Source organism: Takifugu flavidus, chromosome 13 (genome assembly GCF_003711565.1).
Source record: "Takifugu flavidus isolate HTHZ2018 chromosome 13, ASM371156v2, whole genome shotgun sequence".
Classification (NCBI taxonomy): Eukaryota; Metazoa; Chordata; class Actinopteri; order Tetraodontiformes; family Tetraodontidae; genus Takifugu; species Takifugu flavidus.
This window is the reverse complement of record NC_079532.1, coordinates 12,316,574-12,341,761: the sequence shown is the minus strand read 5'-3', so window position 1 is coordinate 12,341,761 and position 25,188 is coordinate 12,316,574. Positions and strand designations below refer to the sequence as shown.

The 25,188-nt window shown below is 42.6% G+C and overlaps 4 protein-coding genes across 10 annotated transcripts in view; all 4 read left to right on the top strand.

Moving 5' to 3' along the window:
- Positions 1-313: 313 nt before the first annotated feature.
- On the top strand, positions 314-13,267 carry LOC130536129 (anoctamin-2). Its single transcript, XM_057051796.1, is given in 29 exon segments — positions 314-484; positions 2,123-2,299; positions 2,379-2,684; positions 3,589-3,684; positions 3,782-3,954; positions 4,136-4,190; positions 4,289-4,340; positions 4,523-4,578; positions 4,690-4,737; positions 5,070-5,134; positions 5,247-5,381; positions 5,470-5,630; positions 5,973-6,055; positions 6,500-6,511; positions 7,658-7,732; positions 7,829-7,885; positions 8,414-8,488; positions 8,683-8,884; positions 9,037-9,148; positions 9,242-9,299; positions 9,395-9,495; positions 9,605-9,768; positions 9,994-10,146; positions 10,351-10,403; positions 10,609-10,787; positions 10,941-11,046; positions 11,513-11,819; positions 11,822-12,049; positions 12,146-13,267. Coding segments are annotated over 28 exon segments (3,903 nt in total). The 5' UTR covers positions 314-484; positions 2,123-2,161; the 3' UTR covers positions 12,799-13,267.
- Positions 13,268-13,716: 449 nt separating this feature from the next.
- cers3b (ceramide synthase 3b) lies at positions 13,717-18,674 on the top strand. Of its 7 annotated transcripts, none has more exons than XM_057051798.1 (12): positions 13,717-13,904; positions 14,029-14,205; positions 15,041-15,214; positions 15,328-15,445; positions 16,232-16,350; positions 16,439-16,496; positions 16,802-16,852; positions 16,931-17,023; positions 17,095-17,223; positions 17,574-17,680; positions 17,754-17,907; positions 18,006-18,674. In XM_057051798.1, exons 3-12 carry the CDS (start codon positions 15,042-15,044, stop codon positions 18,117-18,119), a joined length of 1,116 nt encoding a protein of 371 aa, XP_056907778.1. In that variant the 5' UTR covers positions 13,717-13,904; positions 14,029-14,205; position 15,041; the 3' UTR covers positions 18,120-18,674. The 7 variants fall into 7 exon arrangements, with proteins under 7 accessions (XP_056907778.1, XP_056907777.1, XP_056907779.1 ...); XM_057051797.1 differs by having other exon boundaries at positions 15,038-15,214; XM_057051799.1 differs by having other exon boundaries at positions 14,029-14,351.
- A 117-nt stretch (positions 18,675-18,791) lies between these two features.
- On the top strand, positions 18,792-21,558 carry cfap161 (cilia and flagella associated protein 161). The gene is made up of 8 exons (XM_057051804.1): positions 18,792-19,136; positions 19,798-19,887; positions 19,982-20,196; positions 20,262-20,343; positions 20,576-20,611; positions 20,701-20,823; positions 20,925-20,998; positions 21,210-21,558. The coding sequence occupies exons 1-8, from the start codon at positions 19,062-19,064 to the stop codon at positions 21,385-21,387; spliced, it is 873 nt and encodes a 290-aa protein (XP_056907784.1). The 5' UTR covers positions 18,792-19,061; the 3' UTR covers positions 21,388-21,558.
- A 1,911-nt stretch (positions 21,559-23,469) lies between these two features.
- Positions 23,470-25,188, top strand: part of igf1ra (insulin-like growth factor 1a receptor) — a 59,975-nt gene continuing 58,256 nt past the window's right edge. The window contains exon 1 of the mRNA XM_057050947.1: positions 23,470-24,626. Within this exon, the coding sequence (XP_056906927.1) occupies positions 24,521-24,626 (106 nt within the window). The 5' untranslated portion in view covers positions 23,470-24,520. The remainder of the gene's footprint in view (positions 24,627-25,188) is intronic.

Below are 25,188 nucleotides of genomic sequence, written 5' to 3'. Positions count from 1 at the left end.
TCAGCTCGAGTGAATGCTATTGAAATAGTCATCAAAGCAGCTTAAAGGTTCTTTAAAGGCAATTGATGGGATAATTTTCCACTGCTATTTGTAAAGGGGATTACAAAAATTGATCTTCCACCATGCGCCCCTTGCAGCAACAGTATTTTTTTTTACTTCAGTCCTTTGATAAATCTGCACATTTTTGCCCCTTTTATTATCCTTCATTCGTTCACAGGGTGATGGATGTGATGTGTTATTTCCCCCAGAACCATGAATATTGCTCTGATTCTGCCAGCACACGCAGGTAGAAAGCATCACACCTTCCCTCTCTCTGCTGTGTGAAACTGTCAGGGAATTAGCCGCCTCGTGGGCGCGCGTGCTAAGCCAGGGGTTCCGGGAGCGCGCGCGGATTGTCCACCATCTCAGCCCCTCGCTTGGCTGTTCGCCTCGCGCCTCTTGTCATCTGTCCCCATAGAGAAGAGCTGATCCTGCACGAGCACTGGTGAGTCCACTCTCATTGTATTTCCCCCATTTTGCTAAAGTTGCGCACTTGACCGTCGGGCTCTTCTTTGGTACCTGACTGTTGCTTCATAAACAAAGCTTTTGCTGAATTAACGTTTTTGTTTAGGTAGATGAATCGGCCCGGTTTCTGTGTTTATTTAACAAACTCCCCGATGAATAACTGGGAAACACAAATAAAAATCGAATTATTCGAGGAGTGTGCTCTAACTGTCCAGGAGGTGAATCAAATATAGAAATGCCCATTCAAAGTTGCCTTCAAGTAGCTGCTGAACTAGTAAAAGCCTGGTTTGACGTCTGTTTTGTGTTACGACATCAGAATCGGGAAAGCAATGTTAAAATTAGCGATGTGTAATCTGCTGTTTCCCAGGAGAGAGCGTATTGGACCTCCCCCTATGAACTCTCCTCTGGGAAGGTCAATGTGAGGGGACATCAGACCCTCTTACAGGCGTTTAAGCCTTCACACGCATTGACAGGTGACATGAAGGCATGACAGGCGGAAAATAGACACAAAAACAGTGTCAGTAAAGATGCTGATTAGTGTTGCCTGGACACATGCTGGGCCAAGATTAAACTACAATCATCCTGCTACAAAACACCCCCCCCCCCCTCCTTTTTTGCACATTTGTATGCAACCATCTAGCAGGTATTTATATGAACTGTTGTTTTCTTCTATTAGATAGAAAGCTTTGTTTGTGTCCAACAAAGCTGGCTTCTGTTTCCAGTCTCATCCAAAATCAACGAGGTTTCATTTGAAAAGAATAAACGGGATGAAACAACTGTGTGTTACGTTGCAGACGCTGTTACTGCATCTTTTTGCAATCACAATTGACTCAGCTGGAAAATGTAAATATCGTGCATCATCTTTGTGTCGGCTAACACGTGGGAGACGGGGATTATTGTGGATGTGTTTGCATACGAGTAAGGGGATTGACTGCTAAGGTTCAAGTGTTTCATTTGGCCACGATTGTGTGGCTGGAGGGTCTCACCTGTCACACCGTCCTTGAGAGATCCTGTCAGGACCCCAAACATCTGCCAGTTCCTTCTCATGAATCTCCTCTCTCTTTGCTATCAGCATCAGAGGAAGCCAAAAATAAAGACGTGATTTCAACCGTTTGAACGTTAATGAGGATTTCACTTTCACCAGAGGACACGCATGCACTTCCACTCGTGTCAGATTTAAAATCTCAGCTGCTCTCTAACATTTTATCCAAAGAATGAGCCCAGTGACCAAATTACCCCAACAGATTGTAAACTGTGCTGCTTGGATTGCGGCGGGTTTAATCTGAGCCCACAGTTTCATTTGGGTGAAAAAGAGCCGACAGAGCTTAACTTTGGCTTATGGCAAATGAGTCTAAAACAGTTACTACTATTTCAATTTTGCTAAACACGATATCTGGGGGGGTCATCTTCAGTGTACATAAAGTGGAATATTTGATTGTCTGATTCATTACAGTTATTAACAGTAAATGAAAACGGGTTTATTCAAAGCGCGCACATTCAGTTGTAGCAGGTGTTAAGTATTGGAGGCACTTTTGACTGTTTTGGGTAACATGGATACAGTGTGCAGGTTGATTTCTGGTGATTGTGTTGACTGTTTTTCTCTGTCACGCATCGCCAGGGATGAAACGCAAACGACCACATCTCTGTCACCGTAGAGATGAGTGAGTCGTCTTCCCTTCCCTCGGCGAAGCTTGTTTCATTGGCTCGATCGCTGTCTGGTCTCGGGTTTGATGCCACCAATGGAGGCCTTGCCAATCTTAATCCCAGTCCGGACAACGACGAGCCCCCTCCTCCGGTATGTTATTTTCAGTAGTATCAAGTTCCTGTAAATCTCCATCAATTATGTGATTAATTCCACTCCTCCGTGTGTTTAGGAGTCTGGCATTGATCTAGGACCTGGGCTTTTTTTCTCTGACGGCAAGAGAAAAGTGGATTACATCCTTTGCTACAAATCCAAAAAAAGGCGTGCCTCCAAGCATCGTCTCTCCATTTCATCCAATGGGGATATACCGCTTCAGAGCCAGGGCCGATGGGAAGCAGAGGGCGAGACGGTGGATCCAGGTGGCCCCGCAGGAGACATAGAGGACTCAAAGCTGACGGAGGAGGAAAAGGCTTTAATGAGGGAGGATTTCGAAGCCGGGCTGGTTGAAGCCGGACTACAAATTGAGCATGACAAAGAGGTGCGTGTGTACTTCCTGCAGTGTTTTCATTCGGGATTCTTCCTCCGTAGTAAACTCTGATAGACATTTATGGGTCAGAGCACAAATCCTGTGTTTGGCAGGCAGGTGGAGGATCAGACTCAGACAGTCTCTTGAAGCTGCACTCCAATTAAAAAGAGGACTCATTCAAATTTACGTTGCATGTTGCCTTGTGCTGCGGTCATAATGACGTCTTTGCTGGCTTTTGCGCCAGAATGTGTCTGCATTTTAATGCACGTTGCTGCATGTGGCGTCATACATCTCTGTGCATGTGTGTTAATTCAACTGCTGTTTGGGTTTAAGATTAAAACCACTGAGCATATGAACCTAAATGTAGGATTTCAGGGCCTTTGCAAGCACGCGTGTCGACATGATTATATTGGTGGGTTTTATTTGCTTCGTGGTCTGTGGTGGTGTGCATTTATGCTTCCTTGCAGCTGCAGCTAAGTGTGATGAGGCTGATATTCTGAAGGTTTAAACATGTATCAGGGGAGGGACATTCAGTTGTGTTGTTTACTTTTTTCTTGATGACGATGTGTTTTCTGCTTTTCCAGGAAATATAAGTGCTTCGGTATATCAAACACTTTCACATGATAAATCCTAAATGTGTGAATAGTAATATTACTATGCCAGCAAGAGTGAAACATCTCAGGTTGCTCTGGACTGATATAACAACAGCCTTAATTACCAGACAGATTTAAACAAATTCATTTGGCCGCTTTGTTAAAAACAACAAGCACCACACCCAGTAAAAAGCAGCTGAAACATAAATTAAATCTGCCCACATGGGCCTGCCGTAATTTGAAACATTTTATTGCTGTGATCTCACCCGGATAATGGTTCTGGCATCATATGTATTAATTCGTGTTTTGATGTGTGTGTTCAGAGGCCAAATGGCATCAGGTTTATTCGTCTGCACATCCCGTGGCCGATACTCAGTCGGGAGGCAGAGCTCCAGAAGATAAAAGTTGCAGTGAAAAAGGTTAGCGGATTCACCTTGTGGCACATTTCAAAGTTTAAAACTCATGACTTACATCTGGTAAAGTCACCAAGATCAAACTGTTTTGTCCTCGGTGCAGAACTGTGAGCTGCGGAAGCGGACAGGCATCGCTGGGATTTGGGATTCCTTCGTAACCAAAGTCAACACCCCATTTCAGCCAGACATACCTGACTTTGACACTCACAAAGATTCAGAGACCCGAATCCATTTCAAAACCCTTAAACACCCATTTATCAGAGATAAGCTCCATCTGTGAGTGTGTGCACTTTCTCTCTATCTCTCTCTCTCTCTCTCACACACACACACACACACACCAGGTGACACCAGTAATCTGTTGGAAAAACTTGTGGGCTGAAATTCCCGTAATACATTTAGTCCATATTTTTGGTGATTTTAGTTTTGAAGACACTATTCAAATTGTCATTTTTTGCAGGTATGACATCAGATCTACAGAAACATTATTTGACAATGCAACACGCAGCAGAATAGTAAGTCTTGCACCCAGTACATCCAAACTGTGAGTTATGTTCTGTACACGTACGTGGCATCTTCCAACAGGTGAACCCTTCTGTCTTTGTGCTTTCAGGTGGCTGAGATTATTTCACGCACTTCCTGCAAACAACCTTACCAAACAACAGGTGAGTTTTTGCTCGCTATTTGCAACTATATAATTATTTTTAATGGGATTTTTCTACCTACATTTATTGAACTGGTTGATCAATACAGCATTTGCCCCATAAAATGTACAGTTGTTATTTAGGGATTCGTTTGGATAAGTAACTGCAGCACCCTGAGTGTGTATTGTTATTTGTGTCATAAGGAATCAACTCACTAATAGCTCGGCGTGTTTATGATTCTGCCTTCCCCCTGCATGATGTGAGTATAACAGATATTGCAACTATGTTTGGAGTACAGGATTTGGCATAGTTTACATTGACTTCCTACTGCAGAAGTTACTGTGTCAATAGAAAAAATGTTTTATTTTAGGGGTCATTCACAAGGAGAGGACGGAAAGATCAGCGAAATGATAGACAGGTGAGTTGAGCAGGGGAGTTTGAAAAGAAGTGAGCTTATGTAGCTCAGCTCTGCTGTGTTGGTAGCAGCTCAGCGCTCACCTTAATATCATTAGCATAATACATCAGAATATGGGACCGGGCTGTCACATATTTAAACCATGCATCGTGGGTAATGTAGGCTGAAGATATTTTGATCTTTAATAAATATGATTACTGTTTTCACCCCTTTTTTTGCTGAAAGTTCAAGAAGAAATTAGATCATGCCCTTTCAAATTACCTATATATTTTTTTCTATAAGTACACAGACCTCTCTCTACATATTTAATTACATTTGTCCCCATTGTCTGTCAGCTGCTTCATGATGAGTGGGCTAATTATGGAGTCATGCACAAATACCAACCTGTGGACCTGATCAGGTACAGAGGAGACAGTCCAAAAACAACTTATTGAGATGATGACAAAGGCTTAATGCATCGCCATCATCATAATTTGGGCTTCTTGGATGATTTGTTGGCTTTTGTTGAACAGGAAGTACTTTGGAGAGCAGATTGGGTTCTATTTTGCCTGGCTTGGTGTGTATACTCAGCTCCTCATCCCTCCCTCAGTACTGGGCATCATTGTCTTTCTGTATGGGATATTTACTGTGGATACCAATGTGCCAAGGTAAGCATGTGCATCAAGAGCTTGTGAAAACGACAGTATATCATCCACATATACATGGCGATGCTTCTGTTATCACCTTATTTTTCAGCCAGGAGACATGTGATGACAACCTGAACATCACTATGTGTCCACTGTGTGACGGAGTGTGTGACTACTGGCGTCTGAGCACGGTGTGCTCACTGGCTCGAGCATCTTACCTGTTCGACAATGGAGCCACTGTGCTCTTTGCAATTTTCATGTCTTTGTGGGGTAAGTGGGGTATTTTGATGCACTCTGATAAATGATTGTTGTACAAAACGTGTAAATAAACATGTCAATACATTATACTGCAGTATTAGAATATATTATTTTAAGGACATATATTGTGTACTCCATTATCTTTACAACTCACCTACCTGAGAATGAATGTTAAATTCAAAACTTAATAGATTTTAGAATAGAGTAGAATGAAGAATATGCCAGCTGCAGAGTTGTGGTGTGTGTTTTGCAACTCAGTGGAGTCACTGCTAATAATATGGTGTCATTATACAGCACGTGTTGTTTTTCAGTGTTTTTGTTTCGGTGCTAATGAGCTTGTGTAACTTCTTTTAGCTGCGTGCTTCCTTGAACACTGGAAAAGACGACAGATGTGTCTGAAACACAGTTGGGACCTGACAAGCTTGGAGGATCAGGAGGTACTAAAACCTCTTTGTGCTGATTGAGGCACGCCCCCAAGGAAAACAACAGAATCCATATTTTAAAATACTCTTGGACAGTTATGGTTATTTTTCTGTCCAAGTGGAGCAAAGTCAAACATTGGATTTTGACCTGAGAAAGCACAAGAATTCCCCCCCCCCCACCAGAGTACAAATAAACTGCACATAAATGGTTTATATACACAGCAAACATGCATCGATAGTTGTAACATGATTATTTGCGTCCATGTAAATATACAATGTTTTATCCTTAAAGCCGAGGTCAACCATGATAGTGTGTTGGTAGATTTGCATTAGTCTCTTCAGCCCCTCCCCCTTAACATATACCATACCTAAATACAGAGTCAAAAGGTAAAAGATCATGACCTGAGTCCCACCTAATAACATCTCTCTCTCTCTCTCTTGCTCTCTCTCTACCTGAAGGAACGAGTCCAGGTGAGACTCTGCTCTGTTTGTATGTAACCACAGTGCAACTGAATGATCGAAATCAGCTCTCACAATTTTGGAAATATCTTTTTGGATTCAAACGTGCCGTTGTGGGGGCCGTGGGGGCAACGTGTACCTACCCTGTCATTTGTCAGAGCTGTTAACGTTTAACCACCAAAAACAGAGCTGTGCTTTTATCACAGATGGAATCTGTAGATAAAACTGTCACTCTTTTGCTCTTCACCTCTGATTAATGCACCGGTAACAACTGAGTACCTTTTTTTTTTTTTTAAGTATTTCTACTAGAGATTCGCTTCCATACAGCTACTTAAAAATGTTGCCATATATATGTTTTTATTGTGCTACTGACTTGACTGAACTGATACACTAAAATGCCACTGGCATTCATATCAGAGATGGATAAAATAGTCACATCAACATTCCACTTCACTCACAGATGTTACTGATCATTTCTATGCAACATATTTATGCTTTGACTCCATGTTATAGTTTATCAGGTATTGAATAATTCAATTACGTTGCATCAGTTATAACAGGATGTAGTTCCCAGTGTAAACACAGCAGCTTGTTCTGCATGCATGTGTCTGTTAAACAGGTGGTAGGCTGCAGAGAAAACACTGCTGCTCTGCACTGATAAATGTGGACCTTTGTTCAAATTAGCACAGTGTGCACAGCCAGAAACGCCTCTCCAGCTGTTAAAGCCTGCAGAGCACACACCCAGCTGGAAGCAGCAGTGGCCATCATCGCAGATGTGCCACATGACGGCTCCAGTTTTTTTCCTCTTGTTACACTTACTCTCTTTTCACATGGTTTTTATTGCTTCATTGCCTCCATCTCACATGTTGAAGGAGGTGCTAATTACTAAAATGCACCACAGAACGAGAGAAAAGAGGAAAGTAATTTCTCTTTAAATGAAGAATAAACTAAACTGGAGTGGATGAACCATGATTCACCATTTAAATACCCAGAAAAAACCTCACAAAGAACTTCACTTCACTGGGTGACTGACACAATAGCAGATAGAATTATTCAAAAATAAAGCTGTAAATGAATGCGCCAGAAACTAAAACCAGTAAAAAAGTGATCTTTTTCATGGCTGTGATTCATTATTCCCTATTTTAACATGCACTGCAGGAGGAGCTGAGGCCTGAATATGAAGAAGCTCTACAGGAAAAAAAAGATAAAGTGAAAGCGCAGATAAAAAAGAAGGTGTGTGTGTGAGTGTGTTTTCAGATAAAATGTCTTGATTTTCCACAAACAGACCATATTGTTCTATATATACACTGTGTTTATGTGCTGTTACAGTTGGATCAGGCTGTGGATGGTGTCAGTGGCGAAACGGATCGGATGCTGTCCTCACAGGTAACACGACATCGCTGTGTGAGACAGGACATTATGTTGTGGCAGGGGGGTTCCTTAACTAAATTGTGTACAGTGAAGCTACGCATAGGAGAAAGACACTAGGACTTCACAAATGTCCAAAAGGGCGTTGGTGTAGACACCGGCTTTCACAGTCCTCGCTATCTACAGACGTTGAAGCCAGTTCATAAAGAGGACCCCCCCACACACACACACACCCCCCGCATGCCCACAGTGTGTGGTTGAGTCCAAAGCTGCTTACCTGCCTGAGATTAGCCCAGATTACTGTTGGTGAGGGAGAGAAGAATGGGAGGGGTTTTCTGTCCTTTTAGTTGACAAGCATATCTGTGGATTGATTGAAACAGTCCCCAGACTTTTTTGACAACATTCCAGATGACCCACGTGGTTAAATAAACCTCCTGTGAATAGGAAAAGAATAGATAAACCCTTAGTTCATGCGTGTATTATGGTCACAATGAGACAAATATTAATGTTTTAATTTGAGATTGATTTTTTATTTTTTCTTGACAGCATGAGCCAGACTCGCTGGACATTGAGGATCACCTGTCGGGTTATCTCATCAATGTGTCCACCTTACTTTTTCTGGTAATTCCTTTTAAATCTTGGTAGATAAATGTTTATGCTGGGCACTGTGCTGGTCATTGGTGTTTTTCTGCTGCTGAGCATTAGGTAGAGGAACTTACTCTCATCAGCTAGACCAATTTGTTTGATTTCAGATATTGAAGTTGGTGTTTTACTGTTTCTAACTGTTTCGGGTCGTGTATGTTGGGTGTGTGCAGATCTTTGTAACCTTCTCGGCTGTGTTTGGGGTGGCGGTTTATCGCATCTGCATGTTAAGCGTCTGGTCCATGAACCCTGATCCTGAAGCCAAAGCAAGCGTGAGGATGACCGTCACCACAACAGGCATCATCCTGAACATGCTGGTGGTTCTGGTGCTAGAGGAGGTGTATGGAGCCATAGCTGTGTGGCTGACCGAACTGGGTGATGTTTTAAAAACTGTATCAGTGGAAACATTAGATAGTGTTTGGTCCAGTTTATATTGAAAATGTTGCTTTTTTAAGTTTAGGACATGCTGGGTGTGACTCTATTCTGAGCAACTGTGTGTTAAAGTTTGTTGTGCTGCTTTCAAACAGAACTTCCCAAGACTACAGAGGAGTTTGAAGAGAGACTGATTGTTAAGTCTTTCTTTCTCAAATCCATGAACGCCTTTGCCCCCATTTTCTATGTGGCTTTCTTCAAGGGAAGGTGTGTGCCATTCTCTTACCTGGTTTTTATTTAAGCTGCCCCCTCAGCAGTGCCCACTTCAACCCCCTCTTTTTTTGTCCTCCCTTCTTTCAGGTTTGCTGGGCGCCCAGGCGATTACGTTTACGTCTTTGGTGATTATCGCATGGAGGAGGTTCGTTTAGTTGTTTATATTAGTGGTTGTTTGCACAAGTATGTACAGTAAATGTGGTTCTGCCTTTTGCAAATATTTGCTCTCTTCCCCAACAGTGTGCTCCACCAGGCTGCCTCATTGAGCTTTGCATCCAGCTCAGCATGATCATGTTGGGAAAGCAGCTCATTCAGAACAATGTGTTTGAGGTTCTCATTCCGTACGTATATGGCTTTTTAATAAATACGCCCATATTTTTAATGCCTCTTCTTTTTTTTAAAGAAAAAATTAACTTTATGCCATCTTTTCTCATCCCCAACTATTTATAGAAAGTTAAAAAAGATGTATAGGACAATGCAGGAAGAAAAAGTCAAGAAAAGAGAATCTGAGAATAATGAGGAGAAGGAAGAAGAGAAGAGACCAAAGCAACAGCTTGATAAAGATTACGTCTTGGAGCCTTTTGAAGGCGTAGGCTCAGAATATATGGAAATGAGTATGTATCATATTAAGTTTATTGTCCAGTACGACAATAGGAGTTTGACAGAAGTCTTAAAGACCTTATTGCTTGTGGAGAAAATGTGAAAAGAATATGATAACATTACCTAAATTGTTCTTTAGTGTACTGTGAATGTCAAAAACATATCATTATTCTGGAGAACTGTGCTTCTTCAGCATAGTGGGTTAACGTGCACCTTTGTTTGAATGTTCTTTGTTACAGTCATCCAATACGGGTTTGTGTCTTTGTTCGTGGCCTCCTTCCCTCTGGCACCAGCTTTTGCTTTGCTCAACAACGTTATTGAGATCCGCCTCGACGCTGCAAAGTTTGTCACTGAGATCAGGCGGCCTGACGCGGTCAGGTGTAAAGACATAGGTACGGATATGACACATAGGCGTACGTCACATGGGTCAGTCTTCAGGGAATGTCCAGTAATCTTTCCTGGGGCTTTAATCACTTTCTTTTCCTCTACTGCATGCTGTCTTTTTTGCTCATTCTTCTCCATGCCTGTCCTTCTGCTTTCTTTTACACAAACACATCTTGGACACACGTGCCTTTCCGGTGTCTTCTTGGGCACAGGAATTTGGTACAACATTCTCTGTGGAATCAGCAAATTCTCTGTCATTACCAATGTAAGTGCACGAGTGTGTACCAGGCTATTGCTTCTGCAATCTCGGGCAATGCTTTTTTTCTTATGTGCACAAGTTCATTTAATTTAGCTGTATTGACCCTGGGTTTGTACCCTGTCTTTTATAATGATTGTTTTAAAAACTGATTTAAAAGCTACATGCTGAGCTGTGGCTTTATTGTTCAACATTACCTAACTTGTCTCCACAGGCATTTGTCATCTCCTTCACCTCGGAGTTTGTCCCTCGAATGATTTACCAGTACATGTACAGTACAAATGGCACCCTGAATGGCTACACAGACCACTCACTGTCTTACTTCAATGTGAGCAACTTTCCACCTGGCACTGCACCAACCACAACCCTTATCACGGGAGTCTCCACCTGCAGGTCAGAACTACAGTTTGAATCTTCTCGAGTCCTCATTTTGTCATATGTAGAACAGAGATTACAAGAGATTGATCTGATTACAAGAGATTGATCTGCTTGTAAAATGTGGTTGTGTGTTTTGTTCGCATACCCAAATACTCGACTTGTTTTCAGGTACAAAGACTACAGAGACCCACCCTGGAAACCTGATGCCTATACCCTGTCCAAAGAGTACTGGTCTGTCTTGGCTGCAAAACTGGCATTTGTCATATTTTTCCAGGTATTGGATTAATCATTTCAGCTATAAATACCTTAGCATTAGTCATAAATGTGTTACTAGAAGTCAGATATGGGGAGAGCTCCTTGTTTGCTTGGCATTACGCTTAAGGTCATTACAAACAAATTATTGAATTGAGAGTCAAAGTCATTGGGATTATTGTATGAAGCAAGAAGAGTTATAAATAGTTAGAAACCTGTCTGGCCTAGGATATTAGTTGTACATCACACTTGCACACCAGAGGAGTCAAGGGCAAATGGCAAGTTTAGGAATAAATATGGGATGTATTGGAGGCAAGACTAACTTTTCCCATAGACACAATTGGAGTTTTGAAATGCTGGTCAGTTGATGATAACTATAACTGATTTACACATAAGTACACTCACTGCTTTGTTATCCTAATTTTTACTCTGACTGCAACACTTGGTCCATTTACTGACACCAGTATCACATGTCTCTCTTTTTATAGAACCTGGCTATGTTCCTCAGCATGTTAGTTGCCTGGATGATCCCGGATGTACCACGATCTCTGCGCGAACAGCTGAAGAAAGAGAACATGATGCTGATGGAGTTTCTGTTGAATCAAGACCAAGAGGCACAGGCCAAATCACACGCTCAAAAAGGACCCAACCCCTGCTTCCCTGCAAGCTTAGACATTATAGTGGAGGCTCCAGTGAAGGAGCAAGAGGAGGAGGCTCCAGAAGGGGTAGAGGTCATTGTGAATGACCTCAGGAACAGCTCGGACAGTGACCAAGAGGTCGGCTGTTCGGACTACGAAACCATGGGAATGTACAGGTAGAGCAAGGTGGTAAAGAACGTGATGACACTGCAGCAGAAGTGGAAGAAAAGGGAAAAGATACAGAAGAGCTTAATGAAGATGTGAAGGGAGATGGCATCGCTAAGAATGTAGATGAAAAAGAAGAGACAGGGGAAATAAAAGAACTGAGTCCAGCTGAGGACTTTACAGTGGATTTGGACTCTTTCATGAGTGAGTTGGGCCTGCTAGGTAAGAGGAGGAAGTTTGATGTTGCATATTTTTCTACATTTTGCTCTTGAGTTTATTAATCCCCAACTGCGATGATTGATTCTATTTGTTCTGCAGATGAGGAGTCCTCCCCAAGCACTGCAGCAGTTACTGGGCTTCCTCACTCAGACTCCAGACAAGTGCACCAGCTGGACGAGATGCCTCCGTCACGTCCTTCATCCCAGAGTCTGAACAACTCCACAACAAACATCACAGTGTCAGACACTGATGCAACGCTCTACTCGCTAATCGCCCCACCCCCCAGACAACATGGTCCAAAGCTAAAAGCCCGCTGCTCCACTCTGCCTTCCCGCCCAAGAGGGTCCGAGGCCTGTTACAGCCTGCCTCGACCGAGCCACTCCAGCAGCCTCAGCAGGTTCCAACAGACACTTACTCTTACTCCTCTGGTTCCTCTCGACTCTTCATCATCCACCAGCTCACATCCACCTTCTCCACCACGAGCATCAGTTTCGCCATCATCTTCACAACCCGCGCCTTCCCAATCAGCCACACAGCCCAAAGCCACCAGTGAACTATTTGCACTGAAAGGCCCTCCACCTCAACAGCCTCGCTCCAGGGCCAAAGCCCGGTGCTTCACCCTACCTCCCCGACAGAGAGCCCCCGGTCCCGAAGAGTCAGCCACCAAGACTAGCCATTCAACCAGTTTAACAAAGTTGGAGGACTGCACCCCCCCCTCTCCCAGTGAACTGAAGCAAAACACTCCAGTATAAACAGAGTTGAGTAGGAAGGCTATCCAAACTGGCTTCCCTCATCTGTGCCTGGAGCCTCAACCGTCAGCACGTACCCTCCCCTCTGCACGGAAAATACCTGGGGTCTGACATCATCATAGTCATCGGAGCTTAATTTTTTTATGATCCTAATGTATGGGCTGTCCAGAAAAAGAGAGATCTGAACAATGCAAAGAAAGCCTGAAACTCTCCCTGCCGTGCCCTAAGCACTCTCACTGGACTTTGTTTACTTCTCTTTTTCCATTTGTTTGTTTTTGGTTTGTCTTTTGCAGGCTAAATGCTGTAGCTACTGCTCCTCTTGTCATTTTGATCTCAAACACGCAGCAATGCAGCCTTGTAGACTAGCGCAACTACCAACATTTATGCTTGTAGATCTAATGTTGATTTCTAGAGGTTTTGATATATATTTTAAGAAAATGTCAAAATATAATAAAACAACATATTTTTGGTATCTGTTTCCCATCTCAATCATGGTTTATTTTAAGACTTTTAGAATTGTATTCATGACAAGTTACAAACCATAGCCGGGGGGGAGCCCACTGGTGTTGTCTCTAGTGCCCCCATCTGGTCCGCGTTGACACATCCAGACAATTATTCTGTAAACTGAACTTCAGTCTTTCTTTTTGACTCCTGGGAAACACTTGTTTTCTCGCCAGTTTTTCGTTGTTTGGTGTTTATCAGAATCTGACAGAAGCAGTGGAAACCATTAAAACAAAGATTTCTCTATGACCAATTTAATTATTAATAGGCAACTTTTAATGCACGGTGATTTCCTCCCTCCTCTGCTGGTAGAAGCACTCTTTCTCCTCTGTCCATATCCTGCTCAAGCTCCTCCCCCTCACATCTCCCCCCCTCCCTGCCCCACCAGTGAATGGAGTCTTTGTGGAGCTTCCCAAACATTCCAAGGGTATTCTTGCAGGTGAGGGATCACATCCAGAAAGCGCCACCGCTCCCAAATGACAATGCAGACCTCGCTCAGGGGCCTCCACTGTTGAGCTGAGCCTACCATAAAGACCTAGCTGTGGCTACAAGGGTGTGTTCACAACAGCACAGTGGGAGGGGGGAAGGATCCCATTCGTTCTATCCAGGTGAGCGACCACACATTAAATTCAGCATGTTTACTGGAGCCACACACACACAGATAGAGTTAAGAACGAAATGTAGATGAGGAAAAGCATTAGCTCACAGTAAATATTTACCTTTGTTTTAAAGTTGCTATGCAGGCTTTGAAGAATGGCTCCTCGGCAGCTCAATGAGGGACAATAGTGATCTAAGAGAGCTGTTATCTCTAGCGGATAAGTGCAGTACATGAGGTGGAGTAAGAGATTTGACTCAGAAGGAAATCTGCCTGGAAAACAACTGCTGGACATTCTAAAGGTCACCTCCTGTGTGAGTATACATGGAGAGATCAAAGATGTACTCTCTCTGATGTCCAATGAAGGGCTGAACTGGATTTAGAAGTCAAGCTTCACACTTTGTTACACCCTCTGTTTTCATATCCACAACCGCTTCTACTCCTCTGTTGGTGCCTGCAGGTAGGTACGCTCTTTCCCTTATGCTGTCTAATTCACCAAGCTAATGTTATCCACATATTAATTCCTAGTACTTCTCTGTGTTTACACAAGTTTGTTCTATATTAACAAATAACCTACCCTTATCCACCCTGTACACACTCTGTAGTGGGCAGAGTCCACTAGAAAAAGGGACTTTACCTCAATGTATTAGTCTCCACCTTTCGTTATTTTCTTGCCCTTTGACATGCATCGCAGTTCTCCTTTCCCATTCTACCCACGTCCTTCCGCATGTCCGCACGTTTACAGAGTGATTGTACAGTGAGCCATTGCGAATTACTGGAAGCAACTGAATACGTGGCCATTCACTGTTGCCCAGAGCCCAGGTTGCTGTTAAAAGTGTGCAGTTTGCTTTATAAGAAAACTGGTTTGGCTGCCACAGTAACGGAGAGTCTGTCCTGTTTCAGTGATGCTGGTTGTGGTTTCAAGTTACAACTGGAAAAAAGAAAAGAATACAAATAAAAAGAGTGAATGCAAAAAAAAGCACTTCTAATTCATGCGTATCAAATGTAGGACATGGTAAATGAGCTAATGCTCTCTCTCTCAGGAAGTGGTTGATATTTGACAGTTATCTCCAGTTATTTGTGACATCATCATCATCTCTGTCAAAGTCCACTTTAAGACGTGTGTGTGTGTGTGTGTGTTCCCAGCAGCATGTTGCAAACAGTCAGTGAGTGGCTGTGGTGGGAGCGTCTGTGGCTCCCAGTGAACGTCTCCTGGTCTGACCTGGAGGACAGTGAAGGTCGCATATATGCTAAAGGCTCCCACCTTTTCTCTGCCCTGCCCTGCGCCCTCTGCATGCTTCTGGTCCGATACCTGTTCGAGAGGTGAGACCTAAACACGTGCCCTTGAGCCAGAGATCCCTCAATTGCACACAGGAAATTACACACATCTGTGTCTGAAACACTGACATGAACTGACTGCTGCCACTGTGTTGTAGGTACCTGGCGACACCGCTGGCAGATGTTTGGGGAATTAAGGACAGGTTACGTCTCACAGTGGAACCAAGCCCGCTGTTAGAAAACTACTTCTGCAACCAGGCCAAGGCTCCATCACAAGTATGTCAAAAACACAAATACTTATAATAGAATCAGCTTTTTCACATATAGGGAGTATGTGGCAATATTTAGCAACAACTATTGTGCGGTGTTTGGAATATATTGTCTTTTAATCATTTTTTAATGCCAGCTTAATTCTTAGATCTTTCCACTGCTGTAAAATAAAGATTGATGCCATTTAATCACATTGTAAATAGAATTAGTAAAGCCACTGCACCCAGGTGCTGTTTGTGCTCCAATCTGCGGGGTCGAAAACAGTATGCCACACCTTCCCATTTTTATGTTGTCAAAGAATTAATTCAAACAACTCAGACGTAGTGATAAGAACAATAGAAACCACCATTGTGGGGGGAAAGAAAGATATTTATGGCTTTCAAAGATAATATACAGCAATGATGGAGGTAGGACTAATTCATCTGCAGCCTGTTGGGCAATATGAAGCTTTTCTGTAAACTTGGATTTTATGTTTAATATAGCATAAGTGTATAAAATGATCTGTGGCCACTGAATGAAATATGTTAGTGACAGTGCAGGGTAAACCTGTCGTTTTGCCTTGATGCTTAAGCGCACCCTAGTGGTAATAAATGGGTACAGCACTTTTGTCCATCAGTTGAGGACATGGCGCGCATCCATCCTTCTTTTGAGCGTGCTGCTGTCTTGTGGCATTAAAAATAGAAAACTGCTTATTGAGGCGGGTGGGGGGAACTATTTATGAAATAACACCCTGAATAATTTCTGTTTAAAACAGGGAACAAAAGTTAAATGTTAATCTACCCTGTGTTTCAGGCTGATGTGAGGTCTTTATGCAAGAAGACCAGCTGGTCAGAGAGGAGAATTCAAGTCTGGTTCAGGAGGAGGCGGAACCAGGACCGTCCAGGGCTCCGCAAGAGGTTTTGTGAAGCCAGGTGTGTTTGTCTACATCTGGATGATTTAATCATACGCCTATACAAACACACAGAAATGAGTGACATTGCTGTTCTTGTCTGTCAACAGCTGGAGATGTATGTTTTATATGTTTGCATTTATCTATGGAGTCGTAGCTCTGTACGATGTAAGTAGCTTTGCCATTTTGTCTCCTTTTGTGGCAGGTTTGTCCCAGGTGTGAGGTTTTCCACTGTAAATCTCTTCTTTCTTGTCCAGTACACATCTTTTTCTTTTCTCTTCTTTCATTTAGATCCATACTGTGGGTGTAATTTGGCTGTACGCTGCTAGGAAAAATCTTTCTCGCTCTCTCCCAGTGCTGTCTGTGTCTTCACACCTTTCACACTGTGGCCTTTAATGTGGCAGAGGGACATAAATGTTCATGTTGAGCACTTTTACTCAATGACTGTTTATTTTTCCTGTTTTTGGCTGTAGAAACCTTGGCTTTATGATCTGAGGGAGGTTTGGGCAGGATTCCCAAAACAAGTAGGTTTTTACCTCATAACTATGTGATGCCATGTTGAGTGTACCTTAGAGTCACCAAAATGTCACGTGTCCATGTAGTCCATGCTGCCATCTCAATACTGGTACTACATACTGGAGATGGGCTTCTACGTGTCTCTGCTCCTCAGCCTTTCGTTTGACGTGAAGCGCAAGGTGAGATTTCTAATTTAAAAGGGGAAAAAAGGTTTGTCTTTGCGCGATTACAATAACAGTTATGTTTGCAGGACTTTAAGGAACAGGTGATTCATCACACTGCCACGCTGACTCTGCTGAGCTTCTCTTGGATTTCAAACTACATCCGCATTGGAACTCTCGTAATGGCAGTTCATGACTGTTCCGACATACTGCTGGAGGTCAGCACGCATGTATTTGCCTGGTGGTGACTGGTGTCATACGTTAGTGGCCATAACTATTCTGACAGTTTCCTTCCATGTTTTCCTTCTTGCATCACCATGTAGGGATCAAATAGGTTCTTGATGTGATGTCTTGTTTGGTAGCTGCTTGGAGCTGAAGTGTTCTGGAAGAATCTCTGTTGTTCTGGAAAAAGTATTAAATCTTTCAATGTAAATCCTCTCTGAAACCTCTCAGTCAACGACTTGAGAGACTAGAATAGAATCTGACAGAGGCAAAGCTTCAGCACAGTGGTAAATATAGCATCGTCACAGGAAAACTTGGCTGAAGTGTTCCTGTTTTTGTTTTCCAGGGTGCAAAGGTATTCAACTACGCCACGTGGCATCGGACCGCCAACGGCATGTTTGTGGTGTTTACCGTAGTCTTTATGGTTTCGAGAATTATCATCTTTCCTTTCTGGTAAGGGCAGAAAGTGGCCAGATTTGCGGAACTTGATTGGTTTGATATACAAACGTGCGAGTGTCTCGTGTAGGTTGATCCACTGTACCTGGGTGTACCCGCTGGACCACTATCCTCCCTTCTTTGGATATTACTTCTTCAATGTGATGCTGATGGTTCTTCAGCTGCTGCACATCTACTGGGCGTTCCTCATATCCCGAATGGTTTACAAATTCATCTTCAGCACGGTGCGTGTTTCCAAGTGTAGTTGTGTTTACAAGTCTGAGGAAGTGGGCACATACTTATGGTTCACCGTATCCCACTGTGGCTCACCTGTATTCTGCAGCTGGATGGTGATGACAGGAGTGATGAAGAGGAGGAGGACAGTGACCCGCCCAGCGACAAAAGACAGAGTCACCTAAATGGCTCTGGGATCCGAGGCCGGGCTAACGGCCACTGACCCGCGCTGACCACGGAGGGAATGAGCAGATTTCTAGGAAATTTTATTAATGGAGATGAAGCAGCCTGATATGAACTGACTGGACATCATAGATTAACAATATGTTAAGTTTAAATCTGGGTTGTTTCTCACTTGCAGGTATTTGATACACGTCAAGTCCGACATGTGCGCACCGCGCCTTTTATTTACTGGGCCTGCACGACTGATGCAGCATATTGGTGCAAAACGTATGTTTTGTGCCATTATTTTGTGTTCATTCTAGTCTATAGAATGTTATATCAAAATATTAATTGACAATTCACATTGTTTCCAATATTTATCTATATTTGGAGTCAATCAATCAGCTAAAATTATTTTCAACCTGATGATGTCATCCAGAACGTGAACACTATTACATATTAATATACACTCTTAAGTAAATGTACACTAACATCTAATGTGACATACATGATGATGCAATTTGAATGATAGAAAATCATCATCAAGATATGCCTTTATTTTGAAACCCCTGCAGCTTTCACAGTCCAAAACATTTCAATAAAGTTTTGATTACAATCAAGACAATATCAATGCTTTACAGAAGCCCATCTTTACAGTGCTGTACAGTTATTCTAACATTCATGCAGCCATGTTGGAGTGATGACTGCGTGAGGGGCAGACTCCAGCTGTCGGGCCAGACAATGTAATTTATAATGTAACCACTGAACAATAGAAATTCTACAAGAAAACCTGAAACACTCAGAGCAATTAATGTATAAAGAATAGCATATTGGATTTTTTTATTATTAGTAATGAGACTGAATTCATTTAACATCGACCATTTTTATATTACGGCTACTTCCTGGTTCCCGGAAGTGGTGACAGAATCGTCCGTTGCCATAGAAACAGCGATACAAAGCAGTGACTGATCACACGCTTTTATACGTTTGCGTTTTGAGCAAAATGGATCAAAATGTCAAACTGTTTCGCACACGCGTAAAAATCGGAAACTGGAATCAGGAGCGCTACTTAGAAGAGGTTTGTTTCAAAAATATTTGGTTTATTATCCTACACGACCTGTTAACGGGGGGTGCTAGCGTTAGCTAAAACCTTTGGGGTTCGTTTTGATAAAGTTTTTCCAATGTACATCAAGCCGGTTTTTAAATTAAATTAGTTTTGGTTGCAGCCCAAATTACCTGTCAGTGGTTACAAAAACGTGATTAAAATGTATATTGTGGAAAATTCTGAAAATAATGACCCACTTTGGCTGATGTTGACGTCATCAGATGTTGACGTGATTATTTCAACTAAACCTCAAGAATCGACTTTTTGGTAGCTACAGCTTAAACATATGTTCAAATCCCATATTGAATAAATTCACATTATATATATATATATATATATATTTCTTTTAGCATGAATTGGCATTGGATTGGCATATTTGATGTAAAAATTGTCAATATGTCAATAATGCAGAAAGAGTTTGCCAAATGTGGCCACTAGATGGAGACATTACCTTATTTAATATGTATATATTTTGTTGTACTTCATTATAAATACTTTTTGACTTTTGTATTTATTTCATACCAAAGGCCATGCAATTTTAATAATATTGAATTGAAGTATTTTGTTTTATGTATCTCTGTAATGTAGACAGTTCTTGTATTCAACACACCTTTATTCCACTGATTTTTCACAGGAAGCAATGAAAAACTATCTGGAGAAAAAAGTGAGGGGTGATCTTATTACCCAGAGAGAAGACTCCTTGAAACGCCAAATTTTAAAACCGGTAATTTAATCAACACTCCTTTTTAACGCAATGTTGTAATTTAAACACAACACGATGAAACAGTGCTGATTCCTGAGTCTGCTGATGTGTTTAGGTTAGTCTCAGTGTCACAAATGACGGAAGATTGCACTTTGGAGATGTTGTGATGTTGATGAATGTGGGAGCAGAAACCAGGGAGCGCAGTGCAGTAAGCATCAACGCAGACATTTACAGTGTGAGAACGGGTCCTGCTCCCAGCATTCAGGCCCCCTGCGGAGTCAGCGCGGGGAGAGTTCAGGCCTGTACACGAACCGCTTTCATCATTACCAGGTACAAACCCTCTGAACCGCATCGGTAAACATGCCAATACACATGTACTAATGTTGTGATTGCAGTGTTGATGGCAGTCCCGAGGGATCAGCACTACATTTCGATCAGAAGTTCGCCTTAAAGACCACGAGTGGCTTCGCTGGAGGAGTAAATAAATGCACACACATATTCTGGCTAATTTTGACCCTCAAGTCTAGCTGTAGTTTGACTCCTAAAGCTGCAGTTGATGTTCACTGCCACTTTATTGGTGTCATGAGTGAATCGCATGTAATGTTTTGTTAAACTACAAACTACATCCTCAGTTAAACACAGTTTGGTTACAAATGAAAAAACATACTTTGCTCATAACATCTTGTGTTTTCATTCTTTCTTCCTTCAGTTTTACTTGACAAGTGACATTCAGACTTTTCAGAAGGTAAATCTGATCCAGTTTTAGCTGTTTAATGCCACAAGTCACTGTTTCTTTTGTTGCCTCGTGCCTCATATTCACACGGTTGCTTTTAGTGTGCTCAAATGTCCCGTCTGCAAGAAGTGAGCTTGGAGGCTGGTAACTCCTCCCTGTCTTGGTGGAAATTAGCACACTTTGACCCTCGGGAGAGACTTGAGCATGAAGGTCAACCTGTCCCGGTACGTTTTGACAGCGTTTTCTCGAATGGCTTTGTGTTCAAAAAGCTCCACTGAGTTGAGGTTTCTCGTGAAATGATCTGCTCTCTTTCTTTTGTTTTCAGGCCAACGAGAAAGTGCTGATTGTACACTGTAAGACGAACCAGGCCCTCGCTGCTCTGGGTCACCAAGTCCTTTGGTATTGTCAGTTTTCCTTTGGAAACAGCCTCAAACCTGAGGGCTTGACACCCTGACATCAATGTGTTATTTACATGATGTAAAAAAAAAAAAAAAAAAAACACACTTTTTTTGTGTAAATGTGTGAAAAACACACAACATAGCCAACTATTTGATAGCATCCACTGTGGTGTTAAAAGCCTTGTGGTGTTCAAACATCTGTGTCCCTGCAGGACCACATACGGGAAAGAGTATGAAGTAACAGCTCACACCTTCTTCGATTCCCATAAAGCTGAACAGGATGAAAACCACTGGATAGTGTGCACGTCAGACGCTGCAGGAAACAAGCTGGAACTCGTCAGCAACACACAGGCTTCTGCTGACAACACAGACTCCACACAGATGACCTAGGCTGTACACAAATGTTTGGATTGCAGCTGCTTTATTGTACAAAAAAGGAATCTAAAAGGCCTAAAACTATCAAAATGCAGTTATTATGATGACATTGTATTTAGGGTCACTTTGTAATGTGTTGGTGTTCAGTGTCATTGAGATTACTATTAAAATGTGCAATTAAAAGTCTTCAAGCATCCAAAAATCTATTCAAAATTATAATGTTCTTCTTCTACTTCAGGTAGTTCTGCAAAAGCATGAAAAGTCTAAATTATGACCTAAAAATATGACATCTACCATACAAGCAGTGAGCACTTGTCTTTACATTCAACATAAGGAATAATTTTGTGATACCGACGTTTCTAAAGTATTTATCTTTGGACATGAATTAAAAAATTCCCACTTATACTCGAGGGTGGTCTGTTCACATCTGCAATGGCCATTTTGAAACAGGAGGGGGCGACACGTGAACAAGTAATGGTAAGTATAACTTACTGAATAATAATACTGTATATATAATAATAAATTACTTACTTATTGAATTCAGTGTAGAAAAAAAACAAACTTTTAAGAATAATTCTTCTTTGTTATTTAAAAACACTAATACATGAAAATAAATATGATTTATGCAGTACAATTCAAGTTTAGGAAGCAAACACGAGTAGACTTCACAAACATCTAATTCATTAGTTGAAATCGGTCGAAATTTCACGTTGGCTTGTGATGCGAAGGTCGTGTATAAATCGCTTCAAACTGTAGTAGCACAGACTCCTGAATTATTCACGATTCTAACCCAAAAATTTCATCTCCGGGTTTGAGCAACTGTTGGGTCAATCGTAAGGGAAATTCCGCATGGAGCCACAAACTGCGCTTCTTCGCGGTGGACCGCCGAGATGGAGGTCGAGGATGCGACAAATAAACTTGCATCGAGGATGAAGCCAACAGACGCGTCCGGTGTGGACTGACGGCCCTGCTGCTGCTGCGTATTTGATGAATGAAACGCTCCAAAGGCCGCGCCTGCGCAGAATGAGCGGCTCCATGTCGCGTTTTCCTTCGCACCTGTGGCGACAGCGTGTGCAGAAAAACTACGATAATAACGCTGCACCCAAACACCCCCACCCCCCCAACCACCACCACCACCACCACCAAAAAAAGAGGTATGACTGAAAACACAGAAAAAAGCAGATAAAGCATTGGCATTAAAAAGAGTCCAGTTGCTGTTTGTCCAAGCGGATGATGGACTGCCAACCTTCCCCGTGCGTGTTCGCGTCCCCGGAGAGAAGCTACACTATCTGACAGGCCCAAATGAGATTCCCTGCGTTATCAAATAAAATGAGCGAGCTGAAGCTCTGTAGTGGTGAAAGAACCGCGTTTTGGTCGACTTTTCTATTGGAACACGTCGAAAATAGAAACGTGCATAACTTCAGGGGATGAGCAGCAAAGTAAACAAACGGAGAACATTTATTTATTTAAAAGAAAAAAAAAACAAGAAAAAGGAAAAACCCGAAGAAATCATTCTAAAGAAACTTCTGAATTTGAAATTTATGGAATATAAACGTGCACATAGAGACATTTTATGAATGTTCTGATATCTTTGATGATATCAGAACATACTCTTTTCAGTTAGGATATTGATAATGATTCTAAAAACAAACAACAACAAAGAAGCATTTGCCTCATCACAGCGCAACTATAATCCTTAACAGCTCTGGAAATCTAGTTCCCACAAACAAGTTCACGAAAGCAAGCACCTGCATTCAACAGTTGCCGTGACCAGTGTTCCCACGCTGCTCTTGCGAACATCTCATGTCAAAATAAGGATGGGGGGATGCACGATTGATAGTATAAAATATTAAAACAATATCGCAAATCAACTGAATTAATTAAAATTGCACGACTGTTGTTGATCTGACGCGATCCCGGCGCGTAAAATGTGATTAATTGAGCTTCCTCGTTAATATGCCGGAATAATTGGTGTTCTAATCCTGTTTTCTGTTCTGTGTTTGCTTCAAGCAGAGAGAAAGGCCAGTTTTAGGGATGCACGGAATCCGTGGGGGGGAAGGATGTGGCGTTCCCAGAGCGCTGATCCAGGCCGTGTTTTCACTCCGATCCCCCGCCACCTTCTCCGTGGCCGTACGTGTTTCTGTGAGAGAAGCCGACTCTTGTTTACAGCAGAGATTCCACGGAGGAGCGGAGACCCACAGGGCTGCGCTCACCGACGGCCACGCGTAGCATTTTTCAGCCTCCGGATACGCGCGCAACTGGAGCTTCCTTCGCCGGCCTTATTTATTCCCGGCTCCTCTCTCGGAATGAAAGGCCAACCAAGAAACACTCTTAAAGGGCAACTCCTTGGACACGTTCTCCCTCCCACCGTAGCCGAGGTCGTCTAGCTGGAGACCCGTTGCGTGGCACAAGTCTGGTGTTTTCCTTTTGAGAGTCGGGGCTGGATTTTTTTTTTATCAAAAGGCGAGCTCCCGGGTGATTTATGCTGCTGACTGGATCATCGAAAGCCCGTGCTGCTTGGATGACATAGGCGATCAAAAAGCGTTTTTCATTCATTTTCCAGCCTCCCAGCCACCACCCCTGTGGATCTGGACGTGGTTTTTTTTGCCCCACTCCCACCGCCATTCACGCGTGGGTTTCTTGTGAGCGCGTAACTATGGTGTTATTGAAGAGTAATACGATTTAACGTTTTTTGTTAAAAAAAAAAACCCAAACCAACAAACCAAAACAACATTTATCCCCAGGCCCGTTCGCACTATATGCGCACTGCTGTTTTCACGAGATGGAGACTGAAGACGGGGATTACCATCATTTATCCAGTAAAATCACTGGCTTGTGTGCCATACCAACCTACGTCAAAGTATCTTGTGATCGGCGAAAATAGCAGACCGTTTTAGTCTTTTTTCTTTCAAAGGAGATCCCTGTTGAAAGGATTTTACACATGTGTTCGTATTTTCGGCCAAATCGGAGCAGACAGGCACACCACGCATCCTAACGTAGCCTCTCAGGGCTACGGACGCATTCGTTTCTCTATTTCCCCCCACCTTCAGGATTATCTTTTTGGTCAAAGCTGTTTTTCTTTTTTTTAAAAATTGTTTTGATTTTTGTCATTTTAATTTCACGCTCTCCTAATCTGGGAGGTGGAATAATGTTAAAGAAGATGATCCCCGGCGCACCAATAGGCAGCCCGACCTTGTTTTGGGGTTTGACGCTGTCCGTCTTCACCATCTGCATCCTCTCCGCATGTGGGGAAAGTAAGCGTGCTTTAATTCCCGTGTTTTCTGTCTAAATTGCCAAAATGGGAAGCATTAACGTGCATTTTTGTAACCCTGTCAGATCGGTTAAGAAAGGAGTGCGTATCGGAGGAAATGGACTGCCGAGAGAAGAAGCGCACATTTATTTGGGAAAAACAAGATTATCTTTGATATTACGGGATGGTTATTCATCACCGCATACCAGTCGGCACGCACACGCGCGCGCACCGGCGTGTTTTTACGGCTACTTCTACATTAGCTGGGGACCATGTGGTTGTCGGATCACAATTACGCAAAAAAAAGTCCCATCCTTTCCCCATCCCTTTATTTTTTAACAACGCATTTGTGTTGTTTTATTTTGGAAGTGAGGAAAGAATAAAGGAGGGATTAACGGGCACAGGTCGCCATAATCTGCGCGTCAGACATCCAGAAAGCAGAGGCAGATATCCGGGGATCAATGCTGAAGGTTACTACGACCATCTGGCCATTTTGCGTTCCGTGGTGTGGCGCCACTAAATTCACGCAAAACGCCGCCTCTGAGAAAAGGTCACACAGTTTGTCT